At 30.7% G+C, this 23464-nt stretch overlaps 1 protein-coding gene across 4 annotated transcripts in view; it reads left to right on the top strand.

Moving 5' to 3' along the window:
* The first annotated feature begins 4665 nt into the window (after positions 1-4665).
* Positions 4666-23464, top strand: part of LOC121124407 (neurexin 1) — a 38889-nt gene continuing 20090 nt past the window's right edge. For 2 of the 4 annotated variants that reach the window (XR_011781690.1, XM_071890899.1), the window contains exons 1-7: positions 4865-5757; positions 6301-6586; positions 6643-6803; positions 7322-7354; positions 19614-19772; positions 19825-19986; positions 20047-20115. Coding sequence is in view for 2 of the 4 variants with exons in the window: in XM_071890899.1 (XP_071747000.1) it covers positions 5110-5757; positions 6301-6586; positions 6643-6803; positions 7322-7354; positions 19614-19772; positions 19825-19986; positions 20047-20115 (1518 nt within the window). In the remaining 2 variants the exon portion in view is untranslated. Of the gene's footprint in view, positions 5758-6300; positions 6587-6642; positions 6804-7321; positions 7355-19613; positions 19773-19824; positions 19987-20046; positions 20116-23464 lie in introns of all 4 variants that reach the window. The other 2 variants (XR_011781691.1, XM_071890900.1) reach the window with 1 other exon arrangement.

The raw sequence follows: 23464 nt of genomic DNA on the forward strand, positions 1-23464 counted from the left end.
TTACCTTTAGCCTGAACCACAGCCCGAAGTCTCCCTTGAAAGGAGTTGCATGCTGCACATACCATGCCCATGGGGTTGGAGTCTCAGGCAGCCAACAGTTTGGCCTTCAGATCGTCGAAATTCTTACTGGGGTCACACAGGTTCTGCTCTCAAGAAAAGACCACATGGAGTAATCCATGCCGTTTAGGTCAGGCTGGAGGTGGGCTACACTGTTTTGTCTTTGACACCACTCAAATCCCCCACGCGTCTTTCTGGATGTGTGGGTATATTTATCTGCTTGATTTTGTAATACTGTTTAAAATCAAACTTTCATAAATATAGTCAGATACATACAAAAATAAATATTATTGTATTTTGTTTTGAAATCAAATACTTTTGTAAGTGGTATTATGTAATTTTTAGTGGTTATTCTTGGAACAAAATAATGACACTTATTATATTTTGATCTACAAAATAATTAAATTATAGATTTTGATTTTAAAGATCAATTAATTATGTATAGTGATTCTTTATGTTCCTGGAAAATTTTCAGAGAATCCTGACCATCCATAAAATCAGTTTAATTCAAAAATAAATAACATGTAAGCTGCACGCCCGCATTTCATTACATTAGTAAGGCTTGGAATCAACTAATATGTTCAATTTGAGTATTAAAATTAGTCCTTTTTCTCGATGTAAAATGAATTGAATATTAATTTTGAATGCAATTTTAGGGTTTATTATTTTTGTAAAAAAAATATATTCATATATATATAAATTGTCCAATGTAACCTGTCAACATAAAGGGAGGCTGGAATAAAAAAGAAGAAATTGAGAAAAAAGTTTATTTTTTTCTAATTGTTTTACTTTATATGAAAGATGCATATGTTTTTTACAGGACATTATATAACCTTATAACAGCAAAATATAATAATTGGTAGGTATTAAGCTTTTTCTTATTTAATTTTAGTCACATGTAATAAAACAGTTAAAAAGTATGGCTTCCACTCAACGTATAAAAACGTTATGTTTGCGAACTGATCGATTTTCATAAAAAAAATAAGTTTTAGCCTCCTTTTATATTGACACATCACGTTTATATTTCTATTTTTGTAATAATACATAAAGACTAGGATGTACCCGTAAAATTTGTTTCATAATTTGAGTTATTTGATTAACGCTTTAATTAACTGTAGAATTTAATAAAAATTTGTCGAAATACAACATAATAATTAGAAATATTTTCTTCTTTCAACCATAATGAAGATACATACTAAGACTCACTTGCTCATCTTCTGTCTAATTCCTTCTTTTAATTCGTATTTAATTTTCGTATTCTTTTTATTTGAGCAGTAATTCTTTTTTTTGGGATTTTAATTTTTTCTTTTATATTCGAATCGACAACCATACCTTTAAAAAAAACTTTGAGACCCGGGGAATTAATCTTTTTTAATGAAAAAAATAAGCGTATTTGTGAAAAAATAAACTTGCCCCCAGAGTCCAGGAATTTGATCTGATTAAAATGAAACATGGCCTTAGGTACGTAACTTAAAACTATGAACAACTTTTATAACCAAAGTATGTATCTGTCTCGATTTTTGATTTAAATGCTTGTGATGGGAGTTCTGGCTCTTTTTAGAGAACCGGTTCTTTTGGCTCCCAAACGGCTCTTCAGATTTTTTTGTTTCTGTAAAAAAATTTCAAATTACATTTTAGTCCTTCATTTTTCGCTTCAAATTTCTTCTTGACGAAAAGTTTTTATAATAAAAAGACAATAATTACACCATTTGGGGATAGCCGGCTCTTGTCGTTTACTTCAAAGAGCGGACCCGTAGAGCTGTTAAATATGTAAACGACACATGACTAATCAATACTCTATGCGTTTTTATCAGTGGACATACAAGTATATTACTATTTTTTAGTAGATTTGTTTTCTAGACCTATTAGTGTAAGGAAAGGCAAAGAGGATAAGACTGTGGAGCAGCTTCCATATAATTTCTGGTTTTCCTCGTCTCAAATAACAAAAAAAAATTGTTCAAATTTATGTGATCAATTGTGATTAATTTTACTACTTCCCAAATTTAGGTAAAGCAGTGGTATTTTGATAGCATCATGGTCCTGTCTAGAGAGTCATAAATAAAATTAACATTGCATAAGTATAACCCTGCGTAAAGTATATTTCCCCTTCTTCTATAACTTAGAGCTTAGAGTCTACAACACGGAACAGAATAAAAGGTTTACATACATAGAACTGAATCCAGGTTTGTTATAATTAATATTCCAAGGTTATTCCATGCGTTGCTTTCTCTATTTGTCTGACGCAGGGTGGAAGGTTTTATTGTTATATCAATACAGATTGGAACATTGTATGAATGAAATTCAAATAGGGATAATTATTCATTTGAAAAGTGGATAATGAAAAAAAAAACAATAACAAGGCACTACACTTAAAATTAAATCAAATTTTTTAAAATTTAACTAGGCATATTTCTGTATTTTCATAGTCATATTGATTATAATGGATAGAAGCAACTCATGAGTGCAATTACAAACTAAAACTAAATTAAATCTTGATTATTTTTCTATCCTTCAACAAATTATTCTCAATTTCTATCTACAAATTATTATAATTTTTCCTTTTGATACACTGCAAGTTGCACTTAAATCAGCAAAAAATCATGTTCCTAATGATTTGATTATAGCTCATATCTTATGTTTGATGGACCATATTGGCATCAAATTAAGTCTCACTAAACAAATCATCCCAGAAATTTGAAAAGAAGGCCTATTATTGACCAAAATATGTCTATTAAATATTGGCCTGTATATAAAAATGTGGTCATTTCTTGTTTCTTTTGATTATTTTATTTTTGTGTATAAATAGGTCATGTATATTTTTTTTTATTTTTTAGCTGAGTCGTTTATTTTTTTTTTTTTTTCCAATTGGTAATCTCAAAAAGGAATTTTCTTTTTCTTAGCTGTTGTCATTATTATTTAACTCCTGAGTAGTAAACATTCTTTCCTACTGCAGTTTTAAACCTGATTGAAAATTTGCGTTTGCTCATAACAGACAGAGAGTAACTTTTCGGATTTGTTGTCGAGTTTTAATTGCAAGTCCTTATAGGACTCCGATTAGAATTGAGGATTAATATAGGAGTAATTCTAGCCTATTTTTTGTTTTTGTTTATTTCCTTCTTCCTCTAGGTTCAGCTGCTTGTAGCTGATCTTTATAAAACGTTCTGATAGCTAAGTTGCTCTCCTTCAGAACTTTCTTCAAATGGTTGATTTTTGGCTATTTTTTGTTTACTTGCCCAAAATACATGCCATTTTCATTACTATGTACGAAACATGTCATAGAAAGCGGGAGTGGCTTTTCCAACTTGGCAATCGGAACAAGTTTTTTTTTCCACCACTGTTGTATATATTATTTAATTCTTCAGAAGATAACATCATATATATCACTTACCAGATAAGTATATGTATCATACATCGTGTTGGGCCAGACTTTATATAGTTAGTCCATTCCATTGTTAATACCTGTCCCTTCAGTCCTTGAGATCGGTCCTTGAAACTGTTAGCCATTCTGGCTCTCAGTAGTACTAGAACTGATTTTTGAAAAAATAAATAAAGGCGAGTGTCGTCATCAAGGGGACAGCAGTCCTCAGTCCTAAATAAGTAAATACACAAATTTTCAATACAAACATTTGTTTTAATAATATGTGGATTGGCTTCTTTTTTAATATGTAGGAGCACTATTTTTTTTAATTCAAGATTTTTTTGTGTGGCAACTTCTCACATATAATGCAAAAGAAGAATTGCATCATCACAAACAGCGATGAATCCTTTTTCTTACAATGATTATGTAATAGCAATATATAAAGAAATAATGAAAGACTCAATAAAAGGTTTAGTATGCATATGGTACCTACTTAGACCCTATCTTTTTCTATTTTTCTTGGAGTGAAAAGAAGAATAAGAAGAGGAAAAGATAAAAAAGGAACATTAAGGTGAGGCCTGTTGCACCTATCAAAAGAAAAATTGTTATCAGCTTCTTACAAAAATCTGTAAGAGCCAAGAAACATTAAATATCATGCTTTTTTGGTGCACTTTCATTCACAAACTGTATATGTGGTGTATGAACATAAAAACAATTATTATTAAAAATCAAGAAATAGAAAATATCCCAATTCTTTTTTTTTTTTTTTACTTCATATAAACCACATACAACATGATATTTATAGATATGTACATATTATTGTACAATTACAGTCTTTGTTTTCAAATTTGTTCGAAGTATATTAGCAATTGCTTAGAAATTTTGTTAGATTTAAGAGACTTATATTTGCTGCAATTTGTCCCCTTTCAAATAAAACCCATCAACGGGCCTTTTTTTTAGCGTGACTATAAGAATAATTTGTGCATAGAAATGAATGATAATTCGTGGAAAAATACAAATTGAATCCACACACAACTTTAATAGTCTGTTTGTACGTTGACGGGCAACATATACCTACATTGTATTTATACCCATGTATGTATGTAAAAAAATCCGTCTACCTATTATAATTTTTCATTTTTTCCGTTTAACTTAGCAAAAGCAAAGCAACATAAATTTTTTGTATGTGATCAAGAGAGGCTTTCTACACACATATATATTTATATATAAATATAACGACTACCATAAATGGAATTGTGAGTTTAACTTTGCTGCGAAAGGCTTTTTTTTTTACTGCTCATTGAAAAGCTCATGGCAGAAGGCCTCTTCTTTTCTCTCTCTTTCTCTCTCATGGCATGAACCTGAGGGAAGGAGGAAAGTTAAGAAGAAGGGAAAATTCTCATTCTGTTTTTCTCGCTCATGGCCTGGATAAGCTATGTTGTTCTAGTTGTTATTTTTGGTAATGACCCAGGGTAGGGTATGAAAAAATAAAGAGAAATAAAAAAGAGAGAGATGATTTTTTTAGCATAATTCCTCAGTATTATAGACAAACACCAAGCCAGACGTGCTATCATCAGAAGGAACGTATATATATTTATCCTTTTATCAACCCGTACAACTCATACCACTCAAAAGAAATATTTGAATATGTTTAATCTGTTTCTCATCTTGTTCACGCATTCCATGCAGTCATCATGATACTTTTAGTGCTCTTAGTGTCATTTCTACCCGTAGAGGGTATTGTACTTGAAGGATCCCAAACCTCCTATGCACAGTTCCCACAATGGCTGGGGGACGTCAACTCTACATTAGAGCTCAAATTTCGGACTAATCAGAAAAATGCTCTTCTCCTCTACACAGATAATATTGAACATAGAGATTTCGCACAAATCACACTCGTATCTGGGTCCAAAGTGAGACTCCGCTATAATTGGAACGGAGCACAAAATGGAAACCGTTTCAATATAATAACAGTGAACTTGGGAGCCAGCTCTCCTCCTGGTTCAGTGCATCGGGTGCGTGTCCTTAAAAATGGAGCAGAGACTTCACTCATAGTAGATGATAGAAAAGAGTCCCTCCTCACGCCCCTTGTTCTTACATCCACGCAATCATCTGCCTCGCTGCCACCAAGCACCATTCCAGTTCCATATCAATTTGGGGATCCTGTCTCTAATTCCTTTCTCTACATTGGGGGTCTTCCCACTTGGTATAGGGAAAAGTTTGACATACTAACTTTACCCACAGTCATTCTTGAGCCAAGATTTCGAGGAGAGATCTCAGACATTAAATTTAAGGATGCTCGTACCAAAGTTTTCAAAATTCAGGAGGTTCTTGCTTACAAGGTAAGAAGGAATATGTTGTCAAATCTTAAGTGAACATAAAGTACTAAATTAATGTATGTGATTGAGCACGTACTATGTCATGTTATATATTTTGGTACTAAATATTTAATGCAACTTTTAACCAAATTAAAATGCTATTCCTTTTTTGAAATACTTATTTGGGTTTTGACGGATATTAAAGTTTTTTACGATAAGGTTGTTCAGTAGTTATTATTCATGTAAAATAATATATTCAAAAGTGTTGTATAGATTTCTCCTTCTAAAATTAATTATAAAAGAGAAAAACTCTGATGATTATTTTATGATCCCAGATTCAAAATATAAATATATATTTTTTAATGAACATCATGAGTTTCAAGAGAGAGAAAGAGAAAATAAGGAATACAAGAGCTTTTCTTCTATCCCCCCTTCCAATTTTTTCTCTCTGTGCTCTCGTTCAAAAATGATTCCCCCTTGCATTTATATTGAATCAGATCCTTTCCATTCCAACACAAAAGATACAAAGGATTAACACAATCATGCATGCTATGTTTTTGATTTCAGGGAGTAAGAGCAAGCACTGTCAACGCCTGTGATCATCAAGACCCCTGCCTCAACGACGGGATTTGTTTACCCACGGATAGTGGCCCAATTTGTGATTGTTCTAAAGTTGATTTCATTGGACTCACCTGTGAAACAAAGAAACAACCCCTTGAAGCCACATTCCGTCACGGAGATTACATCACCTACGATCTCCAGCAACGGAACGTGGAGCCAATCCTTTCAACGAATGACGATATTTCACTTTTTTTCAAAACAAGAAAGTCTTCCGGCCTTTTATTTTATACAGGTGCGACATTGGCAAAGAGTCTTGCATCCTATTCTTTTACTCTATCTCACCTATAGGAAACGGAAATGATTATATGAATTTGGGTATAAAGGACGGAGGGGTATCCCTTACTGTTCAGCTAGGAACGGGGAAATTGGACACGCAAATTAAACCCTCGACCGTACGATTTAATGATAACAAATGGCATCATGTCAAAGTTTCTAGGATGTCATCTGAGGTAAGTGTCTATAAAAGCCTTTTCATCTTTCCTTTCCCTCTTTTTATATTTTTAAATCGACATACCTCCTCTTTCCTACTTTTCGTTATATTATTTATGTTTTCCCAAATTCTAATATTATTTACATTTTATTAAAAATCAAATTTCGCTTTTTGTGATTTATTTTAATCGCTCCCCGTTTTTTAACTATTTATTCAATCAAAATACATTCAATTTTTAAATGTCCTCATTTTATTACTATTTGATTTTATATTCTTTTTCTTTCCATTTTTGTGCATCGTAAGAACTTTTTGCTTATTTTTTTCCTTCATACAATATTTTAAAAAAAAAATTGATAAAAAACAACGAATATAAATCATACATTATCTTAGTATTTAAATCATTGTCAAAAAAATCTAAAATACATAAATAAAAAACATGAACTGGAACTGCCCCCAAAAAAAACAATTAATTTTTTTAAAAGAAAACAAAAGATTTTCGTATATTATTTTTCTCCGCTTTATTGCTGTAACTTTCAGGATTTGGAATTCAGAAATCAGATGAATTGCCATGTAAGTTAAAAAACATTTTCTTCACTTTTCCTCTCCGTACTTTTTTTTTTTTTGAATTATCATTTTCATCATCTAAATAAAATTTGAGACTAAATTATAAATATATTTTTGTACGAATTAGTATTAGAAAAAAAAAGTAATTGTATGTCTGTTTTTTTGTTCTTTTCTTTACATACCATTTTTTTTTTTTTTTTTATCACTGTATTATATGTACATAAGAGACTGTAACAAATATCCTTCTTTTAGAAGACATAGAATCTCTCAATTGCTGTCATTCATTTGATTTTTAGAGAAAACCCTCTTTTCATTATTTCCTAACAAATGAACAAATAAATCCTGAATCAAAAATCTTGATCTTATTATTATTATTCCTACCCTTGCTCTCATCTGTATTTGAGTCGTTTCGCAAGACATTTTCCGAAGGAAAGAGACTTGACTCAAATTTAGTATTTCCTAACTTTCCTATAGTAGTCTTATTGAGAAACAAAATAGAAAATTTGTAACTCAGTTCAACCATGAGTTCTTAAGATGAAGCAATTAGCATTTTAATGAATTTGTGATGTATTGTAAAACAAAGTAAGTTATAATACATTAATGATAAGCTATAGCTTAATAAAACTTTTGTTATCCTTTTTATAAATTTTTTCCAAGGAAAAAGAAGGTAAACCGTGAGCCTAGTTTTGGATCGGATATTCTTAATGACCGATATCCTTTGATTCTTTTTTAAATTTTAACTAGTGTTATGTCGATCCTTATTTATTTTGTCCAGTTCAGCTCAGTCTTAGAACCGGTTCTATTGGCCTTTGGAACCGGTTCTACAGATTGTCAGTCCTTAGGTCTGCCAGTACTACAACTGATTAAATAAAGAAAAAATAATGTTAAGGGATGTCATAGAGGATCTAAAGTTATAAGTTTTATGTAGGACTGAACTGGAAAGGACTACAGTCTTACGTCCTAAATAAGGACGGATACGAAACTTTGTTTTAAATATCTAAAGATAGAACACTTAAAAATCTGGTATTTTTTATTTATTTATGTAAATTGGTAAAAGGATGAAATTAAGACTAATGGTGTGATTTATAAAAATCCTAATTCCATTTAGTGAGTGGTCCATTAAACTCTGACTACTATGAATTTTAAACTTCAACAAGATATAATTTATTAACAAACTGTGGAACTTTACCAAAATTAATACTATACATAGATGTGAGTTTAAACTCTCTTAATCATTCATGAAGCCGCCCTGAGTGGCAATGAGGGCTTCCGGGATGCAGAGGAAGGCCTGGTACCCCTACAGATGTAGTCATCTTTCAGGGCGTCCGTGTGCTGGCTGACATTGGCTTTAAGGACCTTGGTGTGGGGATGACGTACACTGTAGGCCTTCTCCTCAAAATGCACCCAAAAGATGTAGTTGAGGGTGTTGACATCAGGGCTCTAAGGGGCCAAAAGTGTCAAAAAGAGTTCAAAATAAATCGAAAGACTTTTTCAAAAGAATTTTGCAACGGAGGAGATTGGGTTCTGTCATTACTGGTTTCAAAAGTGGCCTCTCCACCTTCACAAGGCTCTTTCAACTAACTTTTATAATAGTCCCCTGGACCGCCTGGTGTAAAACTCCAAGAACCCTTGCATGGGCTTTCATGGACTAGAAGGAATTGGCACAGGCTGATTTCTTTAAATCATCTGGGTCCCGTTTCACTGCTTTGATAGAGGTCTTCCTCCTCTCATCCGTTTTGTCTTGCTGGCGGCGTAGACGGTGGTCCTGAAGACGTCCAACTGCTCGGAGTGCATAGTTGTGACTAGTTTTTTATACTTTAATACCTCGAAATATGAATTCATTGAAACTTAGTTAGTTATTGAAATAGTAAGTGTTTAGATTTCAATGGATCACTCCCGTATATCGTAAAAAAAGAAAATAAGGTTTTACAAACATACCCATTTATTGTAAAAAATATATAGTATATCTACAAAAAAATACTTAAGGAATAAATGAAGTTATGATATGTATAAATCACAGCATTACTCCTAATATAAATAATAGATAACAGTTGCTAACAAAAAATATTTTCTTTTACTTGGAAATAAAAAATCCTTTCATTTATAAAAGTCGAATTTGCAAGTGAATAAAAACACTTCACGTTTATATTGCCATTACCTTGCTAACACAAAAAATATACATTATATTGTGTTGTCAACTGATGATATCTGCTAACTTTTTCCTACTCATTGTTCTGAACGTTATTCTGGGTTAGATTAGAATTCGATCTTGTTAAGCTATGAATAATTTCCAAAAATTATATAATAGTAATTTTAATAATGAAGGGGTAATTGGTAATGTAGGCCACAACTAATTTTGGGCCTTTTATCTGTTTCTCTTTGAAAGAATAGTTGTGTGATACAATAAACTTAACAATGTGATATATTTTAATATATCATCATTAATAGCTGGTAGAGTTAGATTTAGTCTGTGGGGCGTATTTTAATTAGGTGAAAAACAGTAATCAAAATGTCGTTTACATTATCTCAATTGTGGCTTAAAAAATAAATTTACAGAGCAACCGTTCATATGGGACCATCTTTATCTTGGTGTGAGGTGTATATGTTCATATATATCGTAACTTAATTCAACTATTAAAAAAGAAAATATGGTTTCATTGAACATACTCTTTTAATGTATAATAGAATCAGTGTATTAAAATACAATTTTATTATTGATATTATTTAACCAATCACACCCTTATTTCTAATTCCATGAGTTTTACACTCATTACTTTAAAAAAAAAAAATATTTATAAGTGTTTTAACTTTAGATAGCTAAAATGTTATCAAAATCACAATGTACCAACCATGAAAAATGTAAAGTTAAAAACAAAGATCACGGTTGACTTCTTTTTTCTTTTTTTTCATAAATATTAACATGAGTTTTATTTAGCTAACTGGCTTTTAAATAATGTAATCAATCCTTTGGTTGGATTGGTCTAAAAAACTAAAAAGACAGAAGTCCTTTCAGTTCGATCCTAATAAAATTTGTCAGTCCTGGGACAGGTCCTTATCGGTCTTAAAAATTAACTATAACAGCTGAAATGACATATTTACTAACTTAAAAAGATAGCTAAAGTTTAAAGTAGGTGTTGTGCAGCTATTATTATAATTTCTAGGTATCATTTTTTATTGGTTTTTATTTTAGTATTGGTCTAACATGCACTATTGATCTGCAGGATCATATATATATTTATTGGGGGAATTAAAAAAAAAAAAATTATTTTAAAAAAATTAAGAAATTTAATTTTGTAGAAAAAAATTAAGAAATTTAATTTTGTAGAAAAAATGTAAGAATTTTAATTTTGTGGGAAATAATTAGGAAAATTAAATTTATTAAAATAATTTTTAAATATTATGCATATTTTTTTAAAAAGAGAATTGAATTCACTAATTTTTTTGGAAAAATATAACAAAAATCCACGGTTATTCACAAAAAAATTTAAAAATCCATAGCTATTTTTAAAAAATAAAATTTTTTGGAAAAAAAATTTGAGAATTAAATTTCAAGTATATATTTAAAAAAAAAAAAATTATATATATTTAATTTTTCGAAGAACAATTTCTAAAATCCATAGGTTTTCACAAAAAGAAATGAAACTTTTTGCAAAAATTTGAAATTTTCTAGAAAAAATCAAAAATGTCTCAAATGGGTAGGGTGGCTTCAGCCCCTCCGTCTTACCCTTGCAGACTCCCCTGAACCAAAAATTCAGCTAATTTTTCATATTCTCATAATTCAGAGTTGGATAGCGTAACGGATCTAAAATTTTAGATAGACCTATGATATAACAAACCAAAAGTGAATTAAATCCCTTTCCTTTTGAAAATTCCCTTTGGAATGACCCGTCTTTATCAATAACATTCATGTACCATATGATATATTCTACTTTGTCATCATCCTCATCCATGTAATACCCTTCTTTGTTGCACATAGCACGTATATTCTGGTGTTATATTATCAGAATACCTACATATGTATCGATATACAAATGTCCATATATATGTGCCCTTAAAGAGTATACCATATAAGTTTGCCCCCACCCTCATACTTTCTATTTCGAAATTTGAGATAGTAGAAAGTTGAAATTCAATTCCCACAACCTTTAAATTATAAGAAAATAACTTTGCTAAGCAAATTATATATTATTGCCATTGGACTAGGACGAGAAGTACCTCGAGATATTGAGACAATTAGCACATTGAAGGATCATGAAAGTAGATGGAAGGTCTCATTATCTGAAGAAGTTTATGAATTCCTCTTTAACGAATATACAAGGGGAGGGGAAAGAGTGACTCAGAGTAGATCCATAGACTGGGAAAACAAGCTGGAGAAGATCAAATCGTAGAAATAGTCATAGTACTTTAAATGATGAGATGTGATCTCCTCCAGCCTCATCCTCAGTCCACGGAACGACTCCAAGTCCCTCTCCTCTTACTCCGATGATGTAATTTTGGAGTCGCTTCATTTAACAAAGCTATTTATTTATTATTACAAGGTTTCGACAATTGAATTTCAACTTTTTGCTGTCGCTGTCTCAAATTTTGAGATAGAAAGAGAACGTATGACGTGCGGGCAAACTGTAGTGACTATAAACTAAGTGTGTCCATCCTTGTTGTTTATTAAAAGAAGGGGCTTGTAAGAAATAGGCTTCAATTAAACATTGCTACAACTTTCACACCAGCTTTATAAAGTTCTTATTCCTCACAATTAGTGTTGTTTCAGTCCTTATCTATTCGTTCCAGTTAATTTCATTCTTAGGACCAGTCCTATAGGTCATTGGGAGTGGTCCTTGGGACTCTCAGCACTAGATCTGAATAAAGAAATAAAGTTAAGTGATAGCATCTGAGCTTTATAAATTTTCAGAATAGTATTTCCATTATATTTCAACAGATGTAATATACCCATGGTTGAATGATGTGAAAAAATATTTAGAAAATGCAGGTATGAAGTTAAACATAGACTATGAGGGTCACTATGTAACCCTCACATTAGAAAAAGTTTAATAAATGATTTTTGAGGCCATAATTATGATAGAACTATGATATAGGTATCAAATTAATTGCGTTTCGGGATGAGAAGCTTGAATTTGATGGTATATTTAGTGTAAAAATAAGAAATAGCAATAATTTTCAATGTTTTATAATAAATTAACATTAAATTTGCATTGTTGAATTTTAACTGAAGAAAGTAACAAACATGAATAAAAAAAATTGAGTGGGATATGGGGCTCTTTAAGTAAAAAAAAGTTGTACAATCATTGATCCTCAAATTGGGCTCCAAAGATATGTATTTTGAAACATACAAACATTTACAATGATTATACCAGGACTGATAAGCAGGACTGAACTGGAACGGAATGAGACTGAACTAGAAGGGACTGCGGGTTTCAGTCCTAAATAAGCATAAACACAACACTGCTCATAAATTTCATCTTTCACAATCCATGTAGGTTATCTTTTGCTGATGACATCACAGCTAAAAGAAATAAATAGCGAGATGGAAGAAAGATGAAATATTACTTTTCAAAACCTTATGAAATTTATTTTTTTCGAATGTTAAAGAATAAACTCAAAAATTGAACAAATTTCATAAATAATAACATACTAATATATTTTGTAATAATTTGTGAATATATTTTTGAAAAAATTCAGGGGTGTCACCCGATCAAACGATTATCAAACACAACTCGAAGAACAACTTAATACAAAACTGAAATATAAAAAAAAGAAGGCATAGGTCAATAATTAGATTAAACTACCTGATCAGTTGATGTTGGTATCTAAAGATACTTTAAGGAGAGTATATCAATGGGAAAAAATCATCACCTTGAATACTGATAGGGTTAAAAAAAATTATTTCTCTCATGATGAAACACCACATCTATTATGCGTGTACACCTAATTTATTTCTAAAAACTTTGCATATTATAATCTTCGAACCTCAATAACTTTCTTCGTTAAAATGAAGAGTTGTTGTAATTTAAAATGTCTTGTATTTTTAAGATTGAAAATAGAAAGGATAAATCAAAATTTAAGATGATTAAAATTTTCTTTCCTACAAATCCAGAAATATAAAAGAAAAAATAATGTTTAAATTGCTACATGAAAAACGCCAGCCAAATTTCCTTAATTTAACATTAACCTGACATTGTTATTTCCTAGATCAAAACTATAAATATTATTTATAGTACTCCGAGCATACAGGCTCGAGGTTAGATAGAAACCCCCTTCAAGATTTCATTTTTATTTCATGGATCAAAAATGACAGTCTTCATTCCAAAATTCATTCATAAATACTTATAGGTTTTGCTCTATAAATATAGAATTTAAATTTGCACTCACTGAATACTTAGCAATTATTCTCATCCCTTACAATGAGGATCACTTTTTTAAATGTGATGATGAAAGAGGGGAGGATTATTTATTATGATACACAATATTTTAATTCATTATCCCCACATTTTGCAACACATTATTAATGATGCACTGATTGAAGAACCTACATAGATTAGCAATTTTTATTTTCTATGCGATTCTCCTCAATTTTAATAGGTTACATACTTCAAATGCATAATTGGAATCATTTTGCACTTTTATAATTATTGTGGTCTAGATATGCCAATGTAACTTTTTAGAGTAAGATTACAAATATTGAGTATACTTACAGAAGGGTATAAATTATCATTTATTATCATCAAAACGGGTAAAATGTATAAAGAAAATAAATGTTTCATATGTCGTGCTAAACATAAAAACAATCTTAAAGAAAAATCAAGAAAAAGACTTAATCATAATTATTGTTTTTACTTCACATATGAATAGGTGCCCAATATTCATAGATATAAAGGGTGTGCAAGCTATCTATTTTGCCAACTTGGCAGGCTCTCCTGCGCAACCCAGGTACTTAGGTAGCTGATTTTTTGTTTCTTAGATAGCTTGCTTAAACTTGCTCCAGTTGGAAAATAAATATTTGGAAAAGGTACGGATCCCTCCTTAGAATCCGCACATAGAGAAACAACATAAAAACTGCTCAAACATTCGCTGGCTAAGTTAGGTAAAAATTTGATGCCTAAATAGGTAATTTTAAGGCAATATAACTCGAAAAAAATTCTCAAATGGCTCCAAAACAATTTTGACGATTTCATCTCACCGGAATCTTGCCTCCAAATTTACTTGATCTGAATCTGAGGTATTTTTATTTTTTGTGTGTGTGGGGTACGATAAATCTACTGAACCCCTTGGAATACCAAAGACGAACCTATCAGTCGGATCAAGAAGGAATTTGCCAAGAAAACAAGTGGCGTAGGTCTGCTTGTGCTTTTAGCCTCGTATAGAGACTACAATTGAGGCTGGAGGTGATTTTATTTAATCGAATAAATAAAAATCTATCCAGGTTTGAGAATCTGGTTTTAGTTTTTTATGAGATAACTGGTAGAAAGGAAAATTCTGTATGAAAAAAAACAATATTTTCGCGGCACAAATAGCTTGTACATCCTGTATTTGAATTAGTTGTAGGCTTCATATTCAAATTTGTGAGATGATTTAAAATAGCCAAAAATTTATGTTAACCTTTAGTACTTTTATTTGGCTTAAAATAATTATATTGGCCCCCAAGTCATCAACAATCTATCCATTTTTGTTACTTTAAGTACAATTTGTGTACACAAACAGGCTTAATAAGACTAATTTAATGATAAAAGTTGATGATAATTTGTCGAGGAAAACAAATGTAATACACTCTCAATTTTGAGAAAAATCATTCCAACATCATTTTATGTAGAAAGGCAGCTTGTAATAGTTAGTATTAATGTATTCAACCAAAGATAAGCTTACAAATTTCAAGGATTATAATCACTAATTTATTCACTTGAAAAAAGGTGTACAATAATTTCATTTAATTAAAAATGTATGATTCTGTTATAATAAAAATATTTTTTTCCATAACGGTCCAATTAATTATTGTATCACAATAAATTCTTAAGAACAAAGAAAAATGCATTAATTCTCTATTAAGGATGGAAAAAATGAGCTTATTTTTTTTCTTAGAAAAAACGACACTTCAAATAAACAGTTTTATGTTTGGATATATATACAACCACAGATTACATGATAAATCGTTTTGTTACATTGAAATTAAATTAATTACAGTGTTCGTAATTAGATTATGTTTGTTTACAAATTATTTAAGCAAAGAATCAATAGATATATAATTGTAAATATATATGACCTAAAAAGAGTGCAAAATTATTTATAGCTATTCTTTAATCCTTGAGAAGGGAATATACATGGATAAAGTTCGTGTGCTCATGAATGACTGAGAGTTACTCTAATAATTAGTTGAAGAGTTATAAGTAGTGATGAAAATCGTGTGTATTTTGGGCATGTTAAGAGAAATAAATTGAAAATCAGCATGATGCCACTAACGATGGGAAGAATGTTTTGGAGGAGAGCAGCTTAGAGGGCATGACTCTCATTAGATCAGCTACAATCACGTCTGACAATGGAAGAGAGAAGACGCAAATAAGCAGGGGCATTGGCAGGAATTACTCCAATGTCAACCATCAATTCTTCTCTGACTTCAAGGATTTGCAATTATCACTCCTCAACAAATCCTCAATGTTTCTCTCCGTCTTTTATGAGTACACATGAATGTGCAATCAGGTTTTCAATATAATTGATTGTAGTAGGAAAGTAAGTTGACTAGTCAGGAGTTAAATAGTAATGACAACAGCTGATGAATGGAAAGTTTATTCGTCAGATTACCAATTTAAAAAACAAAAACAGGCCAGCTAAAAACTACACACCGTTAAAATCACAAGTTGTAAGTGTAAAATTGAGTTTCCACTAGAGATGCAAATATTGTTATAGTAACGTGCGCCTAAAAAAAAGAACTGCTTGAGAGAAGGTCATATAAAATATGGTCATTTTTAGAAACAGAAATCCCTGTAAGCTATACTGCTTCTTGCTCGCTGATACGTTAGATTTTTCAAAATAGGGATGAATAATTAATGGGAGCATTCACATTTTGCTCTTACAAACATGTAGTTTTTAAACAACTAACGCTGACCTCAATTAACCCAATATTTCACATCTATTATTTATGTTACTACACAGGTAGTAGCATTTGTCATTTGTTTATAAACTTGGCATGTTATAGTATTCAAACCTCAACCATTTTTCCTTTCGAAATAAAGAGGAGATTTAAAACTTTTCTGGTTGGGGGGGGGGAAGAAATTGTCAAGTTAGTGATTTTCTTGGGTCCAAAATATTATGATCTTGCAATTTACACTCCTACAAGCAAGACATCTTTTAAGAAAAAGAAACTCTTTACTTTGAAAGTTAGAATTGTTGAGTTTTCAAGATATGCTAAGTTTTTTGAATGAAATTACTAGTATATACGAGACTGATAAATGGAGTAATCCACCTTAAGGAGGGTTCACTGAATTGCTTAAGCACGTATAATATTTCTCTTATTATTATTATTTTTCACTTCTTTATATAACACGGCGTCACAAATCACTAACACAAAAATACAGCATGTATTTTGTTTACAGCTGTTGATAAACTCGTGTCACTTGATATGTTATGGCTATTTCATAATTTATTATTTTTGATAAATAAACAAAGTTATAATTATGCTCCGTTTTCAAAAGGACAAAATTACAATCTCTTATTGATCCCTATTTGTATGTATATATACATGGCCCATCTTATATTTTTATGAAGAAATTTGGCTACAAATGTTGAAAATATTATTAGGTAATACATAGCACAGTATCAACTAAAAAACTATATAGAGTTTTAAATATTATGAAATATATATATAATATATACGAGTATATGACAATAATAGTCTAGGAGTACATAATAGATAAATCTCAGCTGGTATGACTGGTATTTGGCTTACTAATAGATGATTTTTTTCTTTGTTGGGGAAAGGTTACGTGATACAATAAAAGTAAAAACGTAATAAGGATAATAATTATAAAGGAAGAAGATATGCGTGAGAAATAATTAAGGTAGAACTCTGTACAGTGAATCCACCTTAAGTCCATGTTAGACTCGGATAAGAATTTAGGATTTACGTCTGATTAATTCCTGTATATGGAGTGAGATGTCCGTTTTTATACTTTCTCGTCCTCCCATAGCTATTTGCAGCTGATTTAATAAAACGTCATGACAGTTAGGTTGCTCCCCTTCCAAATATTATCCAAATTGTCAGGATTACCAGTTTAATTTTTGGGTTTTTTTTATTTATCCTATCTTATATAACTCTATTAATAGCACAAGTACTCGTAGATGTTGGATAAAACCTAATAATTCATAAATTACAAAATAACTTTCTTTAAGTACCATTATATTAAAGTGAAATTTTTGGGTCAAATTAGGAGTAATAATTTTTTTAAATATTAGTTTTTTAGTACGACAAAATTTTAAATGTAGGTAATTATTGAAAAAAAAATGTAAAATCACTTTTTTAAGACATTTTTTAGGATATATAGAGCAAAAAATTGCAGAAAATAATGCAAATATATACATTTGTAAAGATTAAAAAAATTGTCTCATTTTGAGAAAGAATGGAGATCCTATCAAATGTCTGTAAAAAAGTTTGTTTTAACTTGAACTCGCATAATCAAATATTCCAGTATTTATTAGTCAAATTTATAGTATCACTTGTACAATAAATGCAATATAAAAAAAAAATACATAGAAACATGTGGTGCGTCAACATAAAAACAATATTGAACAAAAATTAAGTAAAGGAAAAAATCTTTTTTTTTACTTCATATAATAATACTACCGAATATTTTACAGACATATTTAACTAAATGAAAGGATTTGTATCCAAATTTGTGGGAAGAGTTTAGATGTTGAATAATTTTAGAAATAAATTAAACTTTTTGAAAAAAATCATTCCAGCTTGATTTTGTGTTGACAGGCCAGATATGTAGAAATTCTCATAAATTCGAATGAAATTACTCAAAAAACCTGATCTCGACAATTGATATTTTGCTCTAACACGAACTCAACTCGAAGCAAAAACTTATCAATTTGAAGATGCACTTTGTTTAATCAAATTGTAAAAGTTGCAATTTCATCTTCTTAAAATGCATTATTTAGTTAAAACATCGAGCATTCCATTTTCCCTATTATTTGTTGATCCTATCATTATATTTTGATCTATTCAAAATACTTGGTTATTATTCATTTATGAGCTTTTAAACTTTACAATGTACAACATAATACTTAAATTTAGTCATTTGTATTAAAAATTACGCCAATAAGATTAAATCATTGCATTATCCTCATCCAAAGTACATTATATCCTTTATTTAAAAATGTTTATTCTCATACCTTGGTTACAACTTGTACACAACATATAAATAATATCCTGAAAGTAAAGACACTTTTCCCTCGTACTTTCAGATTGATAAAAGTGCTTCAATAAATATGATGGACTTTTTTTCTATCACTATTTTCATATCTGAAGGGTTTATCTCAACTTTTCTTCTTTCACATACAAACATACCTTGTTTTTATCTGTTTCTTATTTAGTAAATAAATAATACTTCAAATTTATAAAGAAAAAAACAAAAGAGTTTCTTGATTAGAAATAACTGATAGTGTACATTGTTTGCTTTATCTCTCCTAAACATAAATAAATACATAATATCAAAATCTCCAAAAGATTAAGACAAAAAAAAAGATTTTTTTGGCTTTGTATACATTTTTATGTGCCCTAGAGCGAAATGCATCAATGTATATAAAATTATAAGGAAATCTCCTTTAATCTGTAAGAAGTGCTACTACTATATATTTAATTAAACAGCATCTCAATGAAATAGTTTAGCCATGTATGATTTATATGACAAACAATCACAATCATTCTAAGCATGTTTTTCCACGTCATCCCTAAATCAAAATGCAGCAACGCTTTTGCCGAAACGTCTCTAGAACAAACCACCTCCACCAATAGTAATAATCTCGTATAAACTTTAATTTACTTTTGCGTGTATTTAATCCTCTTTAATACCTCCTTCAATGTATGACTAAATGTGTTACTACTTTGTAACTAAATAAATATTCCGTCATACTTATTTCTTCGCATACACTAGAACAACAGTATTTATACCATAAATAAATATTTATATATATACAACGTAGCTGTCCGGTTCAGAGTAGAAATAATTGCAATTCTTCTTGTCCATCTCTTGAACCATAGGTGACACTGACCGTGGATGATCTCTACAATGAACGATGGGTTACTTCAGGGAGTTTCTCAGTACTTGCATCAACGAAAGTCTTTGTTGGTGGGAGTGAAGCAACCTATACTCTTCCTGGAACCAAGGCACAAAATAACCTTGTTGGATGTTTAAGATCGGTAAGAGGGATTTATATCAACATAATTTGAGTAATTAGCATCTTTGTCATAGGTTATATATACGGCAGATAGTCTTATATTGGATTTATTGGGACTGGCTGAAAATAATAATCAGCTTATTTCTGTTATTGGTGATGTGGAGTACGAATGCCAAGACATTGCTGCTGTGCCTCCTTTGCCTTTCAAATCACAAGAAGATTCATCTTCAAATATGGTTGGAATCAAATGAGGCTTTATTACTTAAATATTTAATACTTTTTTTTTTTAATTGTAGGCATCCATATATATGATGCAAAATAACTTGGGTGGAATTATTTCCTTTACGACACAAGAATCATTTTTGGTAAGTATTAATATAGCACTCATTTTTTATGTAGATTTTGTTTATTAAATTATCAAAATAAACGATTCTTCCTGAAAAAAAATAACATAGAAAGTAATAAAGATAAATCTGCATCGTCAATATTTAATTTGGCAACAATACAAAATGTTATTGAACATATATATAATTAAATATTATATGAAAAATTTCTTCTAGATTTAATAATATTATTAAGTAATTAAGTTCATTACGCATCTGGATCGTCAAGGATCGAAAGGATGTCATCTAAAGGGGGGAGAGAATGCTTAAAGAAGTCACTATGACATAAACGACGAAATAGCACAAGTGAGCAGCGTAGGCCAGCAATCGGGGTTAGTTGTGGAAGATATTGAAAACATGTCAGAGGTACTTCCTAAAACGGCTTATGGGGCTTCTGATCACCAAAAAGATCAAAAAGAAAGACAAGAAAGTGAGTCAAATAATAGCAATAAAGGAATTCGTTGAGAATTCTTTCATTTATTGATTAAAAAACAAGACGGACTTGTCCCATCAAGTGAGGACTTTTTGGACTATGATGTAGTTGAGATAGCCATAAATAAGTTAGGAATCCCAGTATATGATCTGTCCTACGTCAGCTCTGAAATGGGGCCTCGATGGGGCTTGATTGGAGTTAAGCAACCGATTGATATACTGAACAAATTGAAAAACTTAAAAACTTCTTTATGAATATAAAAATGGAAACGGGGAGAGCCTTTTGAAATTGACATAAAAGGTCTGCAAAAAACGATTGAGTTCCACTACACAAAATGTTTTCGCGCAAAGGCACTAAGGACTCAGGCATCACAGAATAGTCACCGATAATGAAGAAGTATGGATAGATCCCAAACCCGCTGTATGCTTCATCGAGCATCCTCCCTCCTTGGAAATCAAAGGAAGGAGATTTTCAGGCGCGTTCAACGGGAGAGAATGGAGAGTTAAGTGGAGTTGGAAACGTGAACCTACACTTTCCAACAGAATCGCTGAGTATAAAATGGTCGACGACGTAAAAAGAAAATTTGACATCGAAATAGCCAGATGGATCGATAATGGATGGCTCAGAGCTCACAGCGGGGCTACCAACAGGGTGATCCCCCTAATGGCAATTGTGCACAAAAAGAAAGACAAAGTTCGACCCGTTCTTGATTTTAGAGAAGTGAACGACTTTGTCGAGTGTAGTGGTCGATGCGGACGTATGTGGCGATAAGATCAGACGTTGGTGAAAATGGTCCCGTAACAGAGTGATACTGGATCTTAAGGACGCGTACATGCAAATAGCTGTGGATGAGTCGTGCATGAAGTATTAGATAGTGCGGGTGAAGGGTATAACCCACACTGGCTCCTCTCATCCACGAGGACATGTGGCATCATCCCAGTAGAGGTGGCTCGGTCCTCTTGGTCCAAGCCCTCAAGCCACAGCCTCAAAATAGACAACATTCTTTCCAAGGTCCATTTTTATTCCACTCGGAATCCGTAGCTGCGTGACCACCTTGATTAATTTCATGGACTCCTTCTAAAGTGGAGGTTCAAATACGTTGTTGACAAATAGTATATAGAATTGGGAGATTTACTCGTTCTTGATCCTCTTTGAAGGGGGAGGGCGAGAGAAGAAAAAAAAAATGTCCTTCTATTAAGGTTATTGCGTATTCTAATATTTTAGATTCCGAAGCTAAAGTTTATTTCAATTTATATAAAGTAAATTGAAGACGTTATTATTTACTATATATAAGAGGAAAAAAAATGAATGAAAATATATTGAAGTCATATATTGTTTAGTATAATCCTCGACTAGGATGACTTCGATTTGTTATTGCTGGTTTTATGTTTTAAAAATTAAAGATTTTCTTTTCCATGAAAAGGTCATAAAAAAATCATTAAGGCCATGGTTTTAAAAATTTAATTTTTTTTTCTGAATTTATAAAATAAAAATAGTAGTGCAAGATACATTAAAATTATATTTTCTGTGTTTGAAGAAAAAAAAAATCAACTACACAATATCTTAGAGGAAATATATAAATGCTCATGAGATACAGATATTTTTTAGAATAAATATTGACAATTAATATATATAGTGTGCAAGTTACAATATCTTTTAAGTTGTAATTTGTATAAACAGACTTTACAAAATACAATTTGTAGGTCTTATAACAGTTAGAAAAACTGTCGTTTGAATTACCAAATATTATACATTATTAAGATTGATAAAAATCACTCATTTATTATGTATTTACGAGAAAAATAACCCTGGATATTTCAACTTTATAGTGGCATTGACCAAAAATATATCAAATTTCATCAATAACAGTTAAAAATGACAACATTAATATATATTAACTCACGATAGTATTAATTCCATTATCCATATCAAAAATAAGGGGGTTCAACTTGTACAATTTGCACATACAGCTTGTACACAAACAAACAATTATTTTTGCTCAGACTGGGTTTGAGATGGCATTTTTTCTTATAGTAGTGTTTTAACTAATATTATGGCCAAGCCCGAAATACAAACCGTGGACCAAAATTTCATTTTCTAAAAAAACGACATAGGACTGGTAGAAGGCATAATTTTTAAATGGAAATTGGATTGAATTAGTTAAAATTATAACAAAAATATTTCCGGGAAAACTTACTTTTTCCCCCATAAATGCTTATTTTTTAAATCTATTTTCAAAATAATAAGAAGAAAATCACAAATGACGTGATCACTAAACCCTTTTTATGCTTCGAGCAATAGTTATATAATATTTAAGTTATAAAGTACAGTTTTAAGGTCAAAGTTACTAAAAAGGTCAACTTCGTCCAAATTTTTATTTTAGGGTGACCTGTTAATTCGATTTCTTGTTGTATTTTAATGAAAAAGTTGTTTGTAAAGTTTTGGTCTTCAAAGAGTGTTTTTTGACCTCATTTCAAAATGATTTTTTTAAATAACATTCTGTATTTGTAAAGGCATTCAGAAATTTTAATTTTAAAGTTATGTTGTGTTCTTCAAAAGTGTAAATTTTAAAGTGATATTTTGAATTTCAAAAGTTTCAGTAAAGTTCATTTTCTCAAGTGATACATAATGTGCTAATCCTTACTTTTAATTTTGAAGAAAAATAAATTGTAGCCCAAAGAAATACTTTGGATACTGAAAGGATCAGAACCGCTGTACTTACCTCCAAATCGAAGCAAATAAGTATCGATCCTCAGTCCTAAATTTTATTGTAAGTGGCTAAAGTAATTAAAATTACTGTTATTTGGAGTACTGAAAACAAATGTACACATAGTTGGACAACGAATAGTAAGGGCAACTTTTCATGAAGTATTTGAAGAAATAAACAATAAGTATTGT

Source organism: Lepeophtheirus salmonis, chromosome 9, assembly GCF_016086655.4.
Source record: "Lepeophtheirus salmonis chromosome 9, UVic_Lsal_1.4, whole genome shotgun sequence".
Lineage (NCBI taxonomy): Eukaryota > Metazoa > Arthropoda > Copepoda > Siphonostomatoida > Caligidae > Lepeophtheirus > Lepeophtheirus salmonis.